Source organism: Nerophis ophidion, linkage group LG07 (genome assembly GCF_033978795.1).
Source record: "Nerophis ophidion isolate RoL-2023_Sa linkage group LG07, RoL_Noph_v1.0, whole genome shotgun sequence".
Lineage (NCBI taxonomy): Eukaryota > Metazoa > Chordata > Actinopteri > Syngnathiformes > Syngnathidae > Nerophis > Nerophis ophidion.
In genome coordinates, this window is record NC_084617.1 from 2,435,530 (window position 1) to 2,450,424 (window position 14,895).

The 14,895-nt window shown below is 41.4% G+C and overlaps 1 protein-coding gene across 1 annotated transcript in view; it reads left to right on the forward strand.

The window, feature by feature from the left end:
* kcnt2b (potassium sodium-activated channel subfamily T member 2b) overlaps window positions 1-14,895 on the forward strand; it is a 148,562-nt gene that overhangs the window by 103,420 nt on the left and 30,247 nt on the right. Inside the window, exons 15-18 of the mRNA XM_061905189.1 lie at window positions 8,850-8,958; window positions 9,093-9,149; window positions 13,451-13,603; window positions 13,668-13,921. Of these exons, the coding sequence (XP_061761173.1) occupies window positions 8,850-8,958; window positions 9,093-9,149; window positions 13,451-13,603; window positions 13,668-13,921 (573 nt within the window). The remainder of the gene's footprint in view (window positions 1-8,849; window positions 8,959-9,092; window positions 9,150-13,450; window positions 13,604-13,667; window positions 13,922-14,895) is intronic.

Below are 14,895 nucleotides of genomic sequence, written 5' to 3' on the forward strand. Positions count from 1 at the left end.
CTGTGCAACAAATCCAGTCGTGAAATGTCCTCGCTCCAATATATTCCAAAGTCAACTTTATTATAAGAAAATGGAAAAGTTTGGGAACAACAGCAACTCAGCCACCAAGTGGTAGGCCACATAAACCTCATATATTGTCATAGGATGCCACCTGTCCAACAAATCCAGTCGTGAAATGTCCTCGCTCCTAAATATTCCAAAGTCAACTTTATTATAAGAAAATGGAAAAGTTTGGGAACAACAGCAACTCAGCCACCAAGCGGTAGGCCACATAAACCTAGGGAGAGGGATGTCATATATTCTCATAGGATGCCACCTGTGCAACAAATACAGTCGTGAAATGTCCTCGCTCCAAAATATTCCAAAGTCAACTTTATTATAAGAAAATGGAAAAGTTTGGGAACAACAGCAACTCAGCCACCAAGTGGTAGGCCATGTAAACCTAGGGAGAGGGATGTCATATATTGTCATAGGATGCCACCTGTGCAACAAATCCAGTCGTGAAATGTCCTCGCTCCAAAATATTCCAAAGTCAACTTTATTATAAGAAAATGGAAAAGTTTGGGAACAACAGCAACTCAGCTACTGAGGGGTAGGCCACATAAACCTAGGGAGAGGGATGTCATATATTGCCATTGGATGCCATCTGTGCAACAAATACAGTCATGAAATATCCTCGCTCCAAAATATTCCAAAGTCAACTTTTTTATAAGAAAATGGAAGAGTTTGGGAACAACAGCAACTCAGCCACCAAATGGTAGGCCACATAAACCTAGGGAGAGGGATGTCATATTTTGTCATAGGATGCCACCTGTGCAACAAATACAGTCGTGAAACTTTCTCGTTCCTAAATATTCCAAAGTCAACTTTTGTCAATACTTGGACTATGAGATGGTTGTTTTCCCGAGATGCAAGTGAACTTGGACCGGAGATGGCATGAAGGTAAAGACATTTTTTATTTTAACACTATAACGGCACAAAAAAAGGCAAACAAAAGGCGCGCACAATGGCGGTACCAAAACTTGGCTGTGAAAACAAAACTCGCACTAAGGCAAAACTATGAACACAAAACAAAAACTTGCACTGTGGCATAACTAACGATAAAACTTACTTGGAACGGAACGAGAACAGGACATGGATCATTGGCATGGGTTAGAAGGTGCGTAGCAGGTGATGGAGGGTGATGTTGCCAGAATGAACGACAGAAACAGACAGGCTTAAATAATACTGTGGTGATTAGTGAAAACAGGTGTGAGACATGAGGACAGGTGAAAACTAATGGGTAGTCATGGTGAATTAACAAACCAGAAAGTGCAAAAACAGGAACTGAGTGGCCAAAAAACTAACAGAACATGACTAAAACAAAACATGATCACATAGACATGACAATTTTATTATAAGAAAAGTGAAAAGTTTGGGAACAACAGCAACTCAGCCACCAAGTGGTAGGCCAGGTAAACCTAGGGAGAGGGATGTCATATATTGTCATAGGATGCCACCTGTGCAAGAAATACAGTCGTGAAACTTTCTCGTTCCTAAATATTCCAAAGTCAACTTTTGTCAATACTTGGACTATGAGGTGGTTGTTTTCCCGAGATGCAAGTGAACTTGGACCGGAGATGGCATGAAGGTAAAGACATATTTTATTTTAACACTATAACTGCACAAAAAAAGGCAAACAAAAGGCGCGCACAATGGCGGAACCAAAACTTGGCTGTGAAAAAAAAACTTGCACTAAGGCAAAACTATGAACATAAAACAAAAACTTGCACTGTGGCATAACTAACGATAAAACTTACTTGGAACGGAACGAGAACAGGACATGGATCATTGGCATGGATTACAAGGTGCGTAGCAGGTGATGGAGGGTGATGCTGCCAGAATGAACGACGGAAACAGACAGGCTTAAAAAATACTGTGGTGATTAGTGAAAACAGGTGTGAGACATGAGGACAGGTGAAAACTAATGGGTAGTCATGGTGAATTAACAAACCAGAAAGTGCAAAAACAGGAACTGAGTGGCCAAAAAACAAACAGAACATGACTAAAACAAAACATGATCTCATAGACATGACAATTTTATTATAAGAAAAGTGAAGAGTTTGGGAACAACAGCAACTCAGCCACCGAGTGGTAGGCCACGTAAACCTAGGGAGAGGGATGTCATATATTGTCATAGGATGCCACCTGTGCAACAAATCCAGTCGTGAAATGTCCTCGCTCCAATATATTCCAAAGTCAACTTTATTATAAGAAAATGGAAAAGTTTGGGAACAACAGCAACTCAGCCACCGAGTGGTAGGCCACGTAAACCTAGGAAGAGGGAGCTCACATATTGTCATAGGATGCCACCTGTGCAACAAATCCAGTCGTGAAATGTCCTCGCTCCAATATATTCCAAAGTCAACTTTATTATAAGAAAATGGAAAAGTTTGGGAACAACAGCAACTCAGCCACCGAGTGGTAGGCCACGTAAACCTAGGGAGAGGGATGTCATACATTGTCATAGGATGCCACCTGTGCAACAAATACAGTCGTGAAACTTTCTCGTTCCTAAATATTCCAAAGTCAACTTTTGTCAATACTTGGACTATGAGGTGGTTGTTTTCCCGAGATGCAAGTGAACTTGGACCGGAGATGGCATGAAGGTAAAGACATTTTTTATTTTAACACTATAACTGCACAAAAAAAGGCAAACAAAAGGCGCACACAATGGCGGAACCAAAACTTGGCTGTGAAAATAAAACTCGCACTAAGGCAAAACTATGAACATAAAACAAAAACTTGCACTGTGGCATAACTAACGATAAAACTTACTTGGAACGGAACGAGAACAGGACATGGATCATTGGCATGGATTACAAGGTGCGTAGCAGGTGATGTTGCCAGAATGAACGACGGAAACAGACAGGCTTAAATAATACTCTGGTGATTAGCGAAAACAGGTGTGAGACATGAGGACAGGTGAAAACTAATGGGTAGTCATTGTGACGAAACAAACCAGGAAGTGCAAAAACAGGAACTGAGTGGCCAAAAAACAAACAGAACATGACTAAAACAAAACATGATCACATAGACATGACAATTTTATTATAAGAAAAGTGAAGAGTTTGGGAACAACAGCAACTCAGTCCCCAAGTGGTAGACCAGGTAAACTGACAGAGAGGTCAGCATAGTGCAAAGACTTTCTGCACAGTCACTTGCTACACAGCTCCAAACTTCATCTGAACTTCCAATTAGCCCACGGACAGTACGCAGAGAGCTTCATGGAATGGGTTTCCATGACTAAGCAGCTGTGTCTAAGCCATACGTCACCAAGTCCAATGCAAAGCGTGGGATGCAGTGGTGTAAAGGACATCACCACTGGACTCTAGAGCCATGGAGACGCCTTCTCTGGACTGATGAATCACACTTTTCCATCTGGCAATCTGATGGACCAGTCTGGGTTTGGAGGTTGCCAGGAGAACGCTACATTTCGGATTGCATTGTGCGGAGTGTGACATTTGGTGGAGGAGGAATTATGGTGTGGGGTTGTTTTTTAGGAGTTGGGCTTGGCTCCTTAGTTCCAGTGAAAGGAACTTCAATGCTCTAGGATACCAAAACATTTTGGACAATTCCATGCTCCAACATGACTGTGCACTAGAGTAGTGGTTCTCAAATGGGGGTAAGTGTACCCCTGGGGGTACTTGAAGGTATGCCAAGGGGTATGTGAGATTTTTTTAAACTTTTCTAAAAATAGAAAAAATTTAAAAATCCTTTATAAATATATTTATTGAATAATACTTCAACAAAATATGAATGTAAGTTCATAAAGTGTGAAAAGAAATGCAACAATGCAATATTCAGTGTTGACAACTCGATTTTTTGTGGACATGTTCCATAAATATTGATGTTAAAGATTTATTTTACAATGAAGTTGATGAATCCATATGGATCTCTATTACAATCCCCAAAGAGGACTCTTTAAGTTGATGATTACTTCTATGTGGAGAAATATTTATTTAGAATTGAATCACTTGTTTATTTATATATCTTTTTTTTCCAAATAGTTCAAAAAAGACCACTACAAATGAGCAATATTTTGCACTGTTATACAATTTAATGAATCAGAAACTGATGACAAAGTGTGGTATTTTACTTTTTTTCAACCATACATGCTTTGCTCTTGGGTGTACTTGAATGAAAAAAAATCTTCATAGGGGGTACATCACTGAAAAAAGGTTGAGAACCACTGCACTAGTGCACAAAGCAAGGTCCATAAAGACATGGATGACAGAGTCTTGACTGGCCTGCTCAGAGTCCTGACCTGAACCCGATACAACACCTTTGGGATGAGTTAGAACGCAGACTGAGAGCCAGGTAACATCAGTGTGTGACCTCACCAATGTGCTTTTGGAAGAAAGGTGGAAAATGTCCTATAAAGACACTCGGCAACCTTGTGGACAGCCTTCTCGGAAGAGTTGAAGCTGTGATAGCTGCAAAAGGACATCACCTTGAACCCTATGGGTTAGGAATGGGATGGCACTTGAAGTTCATACGTGAGTCGAGGGAGGAGGCCAAATACTTTTGGCAAAATCGTGTACCTTTCCAGCTGATAAGCAGAATTTGTGAGGGAGTCAAATGTCAAAGTTACATCACCAAAGTCAAATGTTTGTTTCGCTGAGCAGCGAAAGACAAATATTAAGTCTTAGTATTAGTGGCTTTATTCTTTCTTTAGTAGAGGCCTTAGGACCGGTCCTCCTGGTCTGTTGCTGCCCTCACATTCTGGTGACCTGAGTCGTATCATGCAGGTTAAAAAGGGGGATCATGGGTTTAGCATGCAGCCCGTATTGGTTATTTTCTTTAAAAAACTGTAAATAATCCTGTCCGCTTCAGCCAAAGGATCATGTTATGTTTCTACTAAAACTATTCTACGGTTACAAAACTAACTGTTTTGTAACCAAAGGAAACGGCTGTTTATGACCCCCCTTCCTTTAAAAAGAGCTGTTGCCATGTGATCAGGGAAATCAATCAATCAATCAATGTTTATTTATATAGCCCCAAATCACAAATGTCTCAAAGGACTGCACAAATCATTACGACTACAACATCCTCGGAAGATCCCACAAAAGGGCAAGGAAAACTCACACCCAGTGGGCAGGGAGAATTCACATCCAGTGGGACGCCAGTGACAATGCTGACTATGAGAAACCTTGGAGAGGACCTCAGATGTGGGCAACCCCCCCCCCTCTAGGGGACCGAAAGCAATGGATGTGGAGCGGGTCTAACATGATACTGTGAAAGTTCAATCCATAGTGGCTCCAAGACAGCAGTGAGAGTCCCGTCCACAGGAAACCATCTCAAGCGGATCAGCAGCGTAGAGATGTCCCCAACCGATACAGGCGAGCGGTCCATCCTGGGTCCCGACGAGCGGTCCATCCTGGGTCTCGACTCTGGACAGTCAGTACTTCATCCATGGTCATCGGACCGGACCCCCTCCACAAGGGAGGGGGGGACATAGGAGAAAGAAAAGACCAAAAGACCAAATAAAAGAGGAGGCGTACAATCTTTCGAGGGTCCCTGGTTCAAATCCCACCTAGTACCAACCTCGTCACGTCCGTTGTGTCCTGAGCAAGACACTTCACCCTTGCTCCTGATGGGTGCTGGTTAGCGCCTTGCATGGCAGCTCCCTCCATCAGTGTGTGAATGTGTGGGTAAATGTGGAAGTAGTGTCAAAGCGCTTTGAGTACCTTGAAGGTAGAAAAGCGCTATACAAGTACATCCATCCATCCATTTCCTACCGCTTATTCCCTTGTGGGGTCGCGGGTATACAAGTACAACCCTTTTTTTTTTTTTTTTTTTTTTCATTTTGCTGACACGGCAAACAATAATACTTTGCTAATCTCTTAGGAAATGCCAAACACAAATCTCAACTTGCTACTGAAGCTAGTTTGACAACAAGTCAATCTGGGCTCCCGGAGGGCTCCGGACTAGGGAAGACTTATTGATTTGTGAAGACAGGATGAGTTGGTGGAGAACAAACATTTGTGGAAGCAGGCGTGTCACATCAATGGCGTCTGAGAAGCTCTTGAAAGCACGTAGAGCAGGTGGAGACCCCGGTGCTGACCCACAACACTCTGCAGAGATGAAAGAGATCTCCCGGGACTGCCCGGGTGAGGTCGAACCAAGGTCACCTGACTCCACCTGGTCTGGGATCTGAGAATGTCACGTCCAGCTCAGAACCTGAACCAGCGCCTAAAGACAAGCACTCAGACTGAAATACCCGGAGGCCTGCGGGATGGACGTGTCGTCCAAGGATAATATTTTGTACTTGGGAGGATGTTCTGACATTTCCTGGCCAGTCTGACATTTGCAGTTCAGAGAGGAAAATGGCAGCCGGACTTTAATGGATCTCAGCGCAGTTTAATGGCTTCAATGCAGCTCAGCACTGCAGCTTTTACTGGGATTGATGAAGTCGGGCGAGGAATGCACGCACACACACACACACACACACACACACACACACACACACACACATATATATATATATATATGTATATATATATATATATATACACATATATATACATACCCCCGTGACCCCAAAAGGGACAAGCGGTAGAAAAACAAATGGATGAATACATACATATACATACATATATATATATATATATATATATATATATATATATATATATACACACACACACACACACACACACACACACACACAGACACACACACACACACACGTACATAAAAGTACATCACACATATATACATATACACATATATATACATACCCCCGCGACCCCAAAAGGGACAAGCGGTAGAAAAACGAATGGATGAATACATACATATACATAACAGTTCGAGATGCCACCTCAGTAGAAGCATTTAAGTTTCACCTTAAAACTCATTTGTATACTCTAACCTTTAAATAGACTCCCTTTTTAGACCAGTTGATCTGCCGTTTCTTTTCTTTTTCTTCTATGTCCCACTCTCCTTTGTGGAGGGGGTCCGGTCCGATCCGGTGGCCATGTACTGCTTGCCTGTGTATCGGCTGGGGACATCTCCACGCTGCTGATCCGCCTCCGCTTGGGATGGTTTCCTGGTGGCTCCACTGTGAACGGGACTCTCGCTGCTGTGTTGGATCCGCTTTGGACTGGACTCTCGCGACTGTGTTGGATCCATTATTGATTGAACTTTCACAGTATCATGTTAGACCCGCTCGACATCCATTGCTTTCCTCCTCTCCAAGGTTCTCATAGTCATCATTGTCACCGACGTCCCACTGGGTGTGAGTTTTCCTTGCCCTTATGTGGGCCTACCGAGGATGTGGTAGTGGTTTGTGCAGCCCTTTGAGACACTAGTGATTTAGGGCTATATAAGTAAACATTGATTGATTGATTGATATATATACACACACACACACACACACACACACGTACATAAAAGTAAAGACCAGGGATGTCCAAAGTGCGGCCCGGGGGCCATTTGCGGCCCGCAGCTAAATGTTTCCCGGCCCCCCACACATTCTGGAAATGCTATTGAAAAAATAAAAAAGAACATTAAAAATATTGGAATGCAGTGAAATCTATCGAGAAAAAGTTGACACAAAGCTGCCATGCAGGCTGTTTTTTTCCCTTTTGTCTTAATTTACCATGTAAAAAACATCTTTACCATGAATTGATTAACGTGGACCCCGACTTAAACAAGTTGAAAAACTTATTGGGGTGTTACCATTTAGTGGTCAATTGTAGGGAATATGTACTGTACTGTGCAATCTACTAATAAAAGTATCAATCAATAAATTATTTAGATTTTACTTTTTTGCCATTGTTCAAAACAAAAAATAATGACCAAAAAAAAAATCCATGTTTTAAAGAATTATTTTCAAAGCTCCAATTAGTTCAAATATTTTATGTGGTAAATATTGCACATATTGTGCAGTTGCCGTATAAAAACTAAGAGCATAGAACGAATAAAATAAACGTAAAATTGATAGATATATCTGAAGTTGATCTCATAACTTAAAAGTTAAAAAAAAAAAACCTAATAAAAATGTATCACTTTCTGAGTGGAGCACCTTTTGGATCCCAAATATATTTAGTGGTATTTTATTTATCTTTTCACTGTGATTACTCAAAAATAATGAAGAATTAAAATCAATGGTGTCCTGCATTATTGATCTTTTAGGGCTCTAATTACTAAATACTGCATATTTCAGTTTTACTATTAAAAAAATATATATGTTTTTGACAGAAAAGCCATAAAACCTTTAAAAAAAAAAAGTTGATGTAGAGATTCACTGTAAGCGTTAAATAAAAAAATAATAATAAAAATTTGACTTATTTTTAACATTTTAATAACTGAGACCCTTTATGGTCCCCGGGTCCCCAAAAGCAGTGGTCCCCAACCACCGGGCCGTGGCCTGATTGGTACCGGGCCGCAGAAGAATTTTTTATAAAAAATTTTTTTAAATTTTTGTATTTTTTATTTTTATTAAATCAACATAAAAAACACAAAATACACTTACAAATAGTGCACAACGAGAAAAAACTCCCTTTTTCATGACAAAAACATCCCTTTTTCATGACAAAGAAGAAAAAAAGAAAAAAAAGGACACCCCCTTGGGCCGCGGGACAAATTATTAAGCGTTGACCAGTCCGCGGATACAAAAAGGTTGGGGACCACTGCCCTAAAGGTAAAATACATTTTAAAAATCCATATATGTTGTTGTGGTTTTAAAATGAAAAATATCAAAATGGTCCCAGCATGCTTTATTTTGTCCAGGTGTTTATTATGTGTCATCAGACAGAACCTGACCAACGTTTCTTTCTTCCCGTCTTCCCCCTCTCGGTCTGCAGATCATGTGGTCTGCGAGGAGGAGTTCAAGTACGCCATGCTGGCTTTAAACTGCGTGTGCCCCGGTACTTCCACGCTCATCACGCTGCTGATCCACTCCTCCAGAGGACAGTGAGTTGACTCCGCTCACTTCCACAAGCAAACATTCCTGCACATCACAGCTGGATCAGAAACACTGCCTTTGCAGAGTCCATTTTTCCTCATTTGCATGTCATATTTATTATGTCTGGGGGGGCTGTTTGCAGAACTACACCCCAGGAGGCCTTTAAGCAACGTGGAGGAGCCTTTCAAGGCTTTAACAGGCAAGACGGATTCTTTTTCCCACTTTTTACATCCAATCATTAAGGCATTGATTCAAGCACAACCCTTCAGTGAAAACCCTTTCTTGAAGCTCATGGAGAGAATGCCAAGAGTGTGCAAAGCAGTACCATGTTGTATGCATGCATGTGTGATGTACCATGTTGTATGCATGCATGTGTGATGTATCATGTTGTATGCATGCATGTGTGATGTATCATGTTGTATGCATGTGTGATGTACCATGTTGTATGCATGCATGTGTGATGTATCATGTTGTATGCATGCATGTGTGATGTACCATGTTGTATGCATGCATGTGTGATGTATCATGTTGTATGCATGCATGTGTGATGCATCATGTTGTATGCATGTGTGATGTACCATGTTGTATGCATGCATGTGTGATGTATCATGTTGTATGCATGCATGTGTGATGCATCATGTTGTATGCATGCATGTGTGATGTACCATGTTGTATGCATGCATGTGTGATGTATCATGTTGTATGCATGCATGTGTGATGTATCATGTTGTATGCATGCATGTGTGATGTATCATGTTGTATGCATGCATGTGTGATGTATCATGTTGTATGCATGCATGTGTGATGTATCATGTTGTATGCATGCATGTGTGATGTATCGTGTTGTATGCATGCATGTGTGATGTATCATGTTGTATGCATGCATGTGTGATGTATCATGTTGTATGCATGCATGTGTGATGTATCATGTTGTATGCATGCATGTGTGATGTATCGTGTTGTATGCATGCATGTGTGATGTATCGTGTTGTATGCATGCATGTGTGATGTATCATGTTGTATGCATGCATGTGTGATGTATCATGTTGTATGCATGCATGTGTGATGTATCATGTTGTATGCATGCATGTGTGATGTATCATGTTGTATGCATGCATGTGTGATGTATCATGTTGTATGCATGCATGTGTGATGTATCATGTTGTATGCATGCATGTTCTAAATAAACACAAGTAAATATGTGGTGTAAATTCACATTTCCCTCAATGGTTTTTCCAGGCACTGTTGAGTCCACATGTGTTATTTATCTGAGACAATATTTATCTGAGACAATATTTATCTGAGACAATAATGCAGGAGCAAAGAAATAATCCCATTAGTGCGAGCTGTAAAGTGACTTTCACACTCCTTACATAAGGCGCTCTTGTTGTCAGCCACACTCCCTCACTCGGCCCCCACAGCCTTCTTCCCTCTTCTCACCTCCATGGCCTCCACATCGCCCGCCGTGTACCCCCGAGAACGCTGCTGTCCACTTAAGTGCATGTTGGCTCCGTCGCTCCGACAGGCTGCTCGGGTATGTTCTGATCGGAGTATGGATCAAGCAGCTCTGACAGGGACGTCATTATCCACGCCTGGAGAGGCTTCTGCTGGTCCTGCAGTTGTAGGAGATGTCTCAAAAGCTCATCGGCAGTGTCGATAAAACCTAAAAATAGCAGAAATGTTGTATTTTTCGGAGAAAAAAAAATTGCTAAAATGTCGTAAAGGGGGACCCTTACCATACTTGCCAACCCAATTTTCCGGGAGACTCCCGAAATTCAGCGCCTCCCTCAAAAACCTCCCGGGACAAATTTTCTCCCTAAAATCTCCCGAAATTCAGGCGGAGCTGGAGGCCACGCCCCCTCCAGCTCCATGCGGACCTGAGTGACGTGTCTGCCCAATGACGTTATAACTGTAGAATGATCGAGGGCGAGTTCTTGGTTTCTTATGTGGGTTTATTGTTAGGCAGTTTCATTAACGTCCTCCCAGCGCGGTAACAACACACAACAACAGCAGTCACGTTTTCGTCTACCGTAAAGCAGCTCGTCTGCCGTAAACCGCAATGTTGTGACACTCTTAAACAGGACGATACTGCCATCTACTTTGCATGCATATGGTTAGAAAAACAAGGATGGACAGTTCAACCCTTAACTCAACAATGAGTAGATGAGTGTTATGTGTGTGGAAATGTGGAAATAAAGAACACTGAAATTGAAATATTTATATATATATATATATATATATATATATATATATATATATATATATATATATATATATATATATAAATAAATGATAAATGGGTTGTACTTGTATAGCGCTTTTCTACCTTCAAGGTACTCAAAGCGCTTTGACACTACTTCCACATTCACCCATTCACACACACATTCACACACTGATGGAGGGAGCTGCCATGCAAGGCGCTAACCAGCACCCATCAGGAGCAAGGGTGAAGTGTCTCGCTCAGGACACAACGGACGTGACGAGGTTGGTACTAGGTGGGATTGAACCAGGGACCCTTGGTTTGAGCACGGCCACTCTCCCACTGCGCCACGCCGAAAATATTGTTTTTGAATCGAGAATCGTGTTGAATTGAACAAAATAATTGATTTTGTATCGAATCGTGACCCCAAGAATCCATTTTGAATCGAATTGTGGGACGCCCAAAGATTCGCAGCCCTTATATATATATATATATATATATATATATATGTATATATATATATATATATATATGAAATACTTGACTTGGTGAATCTAGCTGTAAATATACTCCTCCCCTCTTAACCACGCTCCGCCCTTCCCCCAACAATGCCCCACCCCTAACCACGCCCCCTACCTCCCGAAATCGGAGGTCTCAAGTTTGGCAAGTATGAACCTTACACAAAATTCTTAAAAACGTTTTTTTCTTCAACAGCACAATACTGGTCCTGCAGTTCTAGACCAGGGGTGCCCACACTTTTTCTGCAGGCGAGCTACTTTTCAATTGACCAACTCGAGGGGATCTACCTCATTTATATATATCATTTATATTTATTTATTTATGAAAGAGACATTTTTGTAAACAAGTTAAATGTGTTTAATGATAATACAAGCATGTGTAACACATATAGATGTCTTTCTTTCACAAAGACAAGAATATAAGTTGGTGTATTACCTGATTCTGATGACTTGCATTGATTGGAATCAGACAGTAATGATGATAACGCCCACATTTTCAAATGGAGGAGAAAAAAAGTTGTCCTTTCTGTACAATACCACATGAAAGTGGTTGGTTTTTGGCATCTCATTCATCCAGCTTCCATACACTTTACAAGAAAAACATTGGCGGAAAATTCCGTAGCTTGCTTGATTGACATTCACGGCACCCGAGGGTCTTGTGAGATGACGCTGGCTGCTGCCAGTTCATTATTATGAAAAAATGACAGAGAGGAAGGCGAGAAACACTTTTTATTTCAACAGACTTCGCGCCGTCCCTTCCGTCCAAACTCTAAAGGCCGACTGCACATTTCCTATCTTCACAATAAAAGCCCTGCTTCATGCTGCCTGCGCTAACACAATAAGAGTCTCGGAAAGCTGGTGTGCACAAGTGATCAATCAATGTTTATTTATATAGCCCCAAATCACAAATGTCTCAAAGGACTGCACAAATCATTACGACTACGACATCCTCGGAAGAACCCACAAAAGGGCAAGGAAAACTCACACCCAGTGGGCAGAGAGAATTCACATCCAGTGGGACGCCAGTGACAATGCTGACTATGAGAAACCTTGGAGAGGACCTCAGATGTGGGCAACCCCCCCCCTCTAGGGGACCGAAAGCAATGGATGTCGAGCGGGTCTAACATGATACTGTGAAAGTTCAATCCATAGTGGCTCCAACACAGCAGCGAGAGTCCCGTCCACAGGAAACCATCTCAAGTGATGTGCACGTCAGCTTTCTGAGGGATCGCTTGTGCACGCCAGTTTTCCGAGACTCTGTATTTAGTTAGCGCAGGCAGCATGAAGCAGGGCTTTTATTGTGAAGACAGGAAATGTGCAGTCGGCCTTTAGAGTTTTGACGGAAGGTACGGCGCGAGAGTCTGTTGAAATAAAAAGTGTTTCTCGCCTTCCTCTCGGTCATATTTTCATAATAATGATCTTGCAGCAGCCAGCGTCATCTCACAAGACCCTCCGGTACCGTGAATGTCATTTAAGTGACGTCTTGGTGAAGATTGATGATCACTCATTTTTAGGTCTATTTTTAAAAAAAAAGCCTGGCTGGAGATGGACTGACACACCCCCCGCGGTCGACTGGTAGCTCGCCATCCACGTAATGGGCACCCCTGCTCTAGGAGATGTCTCAAAACCTCATCGGGAGTGTTGAAAACCCTGAAAATGGCAGAAATGTTATATTTTCTATACAATATTTTGCTAAAATGTCCTAAGGGGGGACCTCTGGTGTAAAAAAAAAAAAAAGTACAATTCGACAGAAAATAAAAACAATCTCAATTCATCTTCCAGGGAAGGCGGCGCCTGCGCTGCTGACCAATGGCATCGAACCTATCGCCGGTGCTCAGCCAACGAGGTGCACCACATCCGCCTGGAGGAGAGCAAGTTCTTCGGGGAATACCAGGGCAAGAGTTTCACCTTCGCCTCCTTCCACGCTCACAAGAAGTAAGTCCCGCCTCAAAACAGACGGGTGCAGCCCGGCTATCAACTCTGGTCTCCGTGGCAACAGGTACGGCGTCTGTCTGATCGGAGTCCGCAGGCTGGACACCACCAACATCCTGCTCAACCCGGGCCCCTGTCACATCATGGGGGCCTCGGACATCTGCTTCTACATCAACATCTCCAAGGAGGAGAACTCTGCATTCGTGCGGGGCCAGAGGGAGCCGTCATGGGGCAGCACCGGGGGCCACGCCAGGGGGGTCCAGCAGACTATTTACCACGGACTCACCCGCCTGCCGGTGCACAGCATCATCGCCAGCATGGGTCAGTCAGGCCACGCCCACTTCACACAATCCACTAAACCAGGGGTCACCAACACCAGGTCGCCCGTAAGGACCAGATGAGTCGCCCGCTGGCCTGTTCTAAAAATAGCTCAAATAGCAGCACTTACCAGTGAGCTGCCTCTATTTTTTAAATTGTATTTATTTACTAGCAAGCTGGTCTCACTTTGCTGGACATTTTTAATTCTAAAAGAGACAAAACTCAAATAGAATTTGAAAATCCAAGAAAATATTTTAAAGACTTGGTCTTCACTTGTTTAAATAAATTAATTAATTTTTTTACTTTGCTTCTTATAACTTTCAGAAAGACAATTTTAGAGAAAAAAATACAACCTTAAAAATGATTTCAGGATTTTTAAACACATATACCTTTTTACCTTTTAAATTGCTTCCTCTTCTTTCCTGACCATTTAAATCAATGTTTAAGTCAATGCATTTTTTATTTATTGTAAAGAATAATGAATACATTTTAATTTTAATTCTTCATTTTAGCTTCTGTTTTTTTGATGAAGAATATTTGTGAAATATTTCTTCAAACTTATTATGCTTAAAATTAAAAATAATTATTCTGGCAAATCTAGAAAATCTTTCAAATCAAATTAAAATTTTATTTCAAAGTCTTTTGAATTTCCTTTAAAATTTTTGTTAGAAATATAACTTTGTTATATATTCTAACAAAGTGCAGATTGGATTTTAACCTATTTAAAACATGTCATCATTGTTCCATGAATTCTTCTTTTAAGTTTTCCAAAAATATTCAAATTAGCTGGTTTTTCCTCTTCTTTTTTTTCGGTTGAATTCTGAATTTTAAAGAGTCATAATTGAAGTTAAACTATGTTTCAAAATTTTATTTTATTTTTTTTCAGTTTTTTCGTCTTTTAAACTTTTTCAATTAAGTGTTTTTGTCATCATTTATTCTCTACAAAAAAACCTTCCGTAAAAGGAAAAAAAATCTAC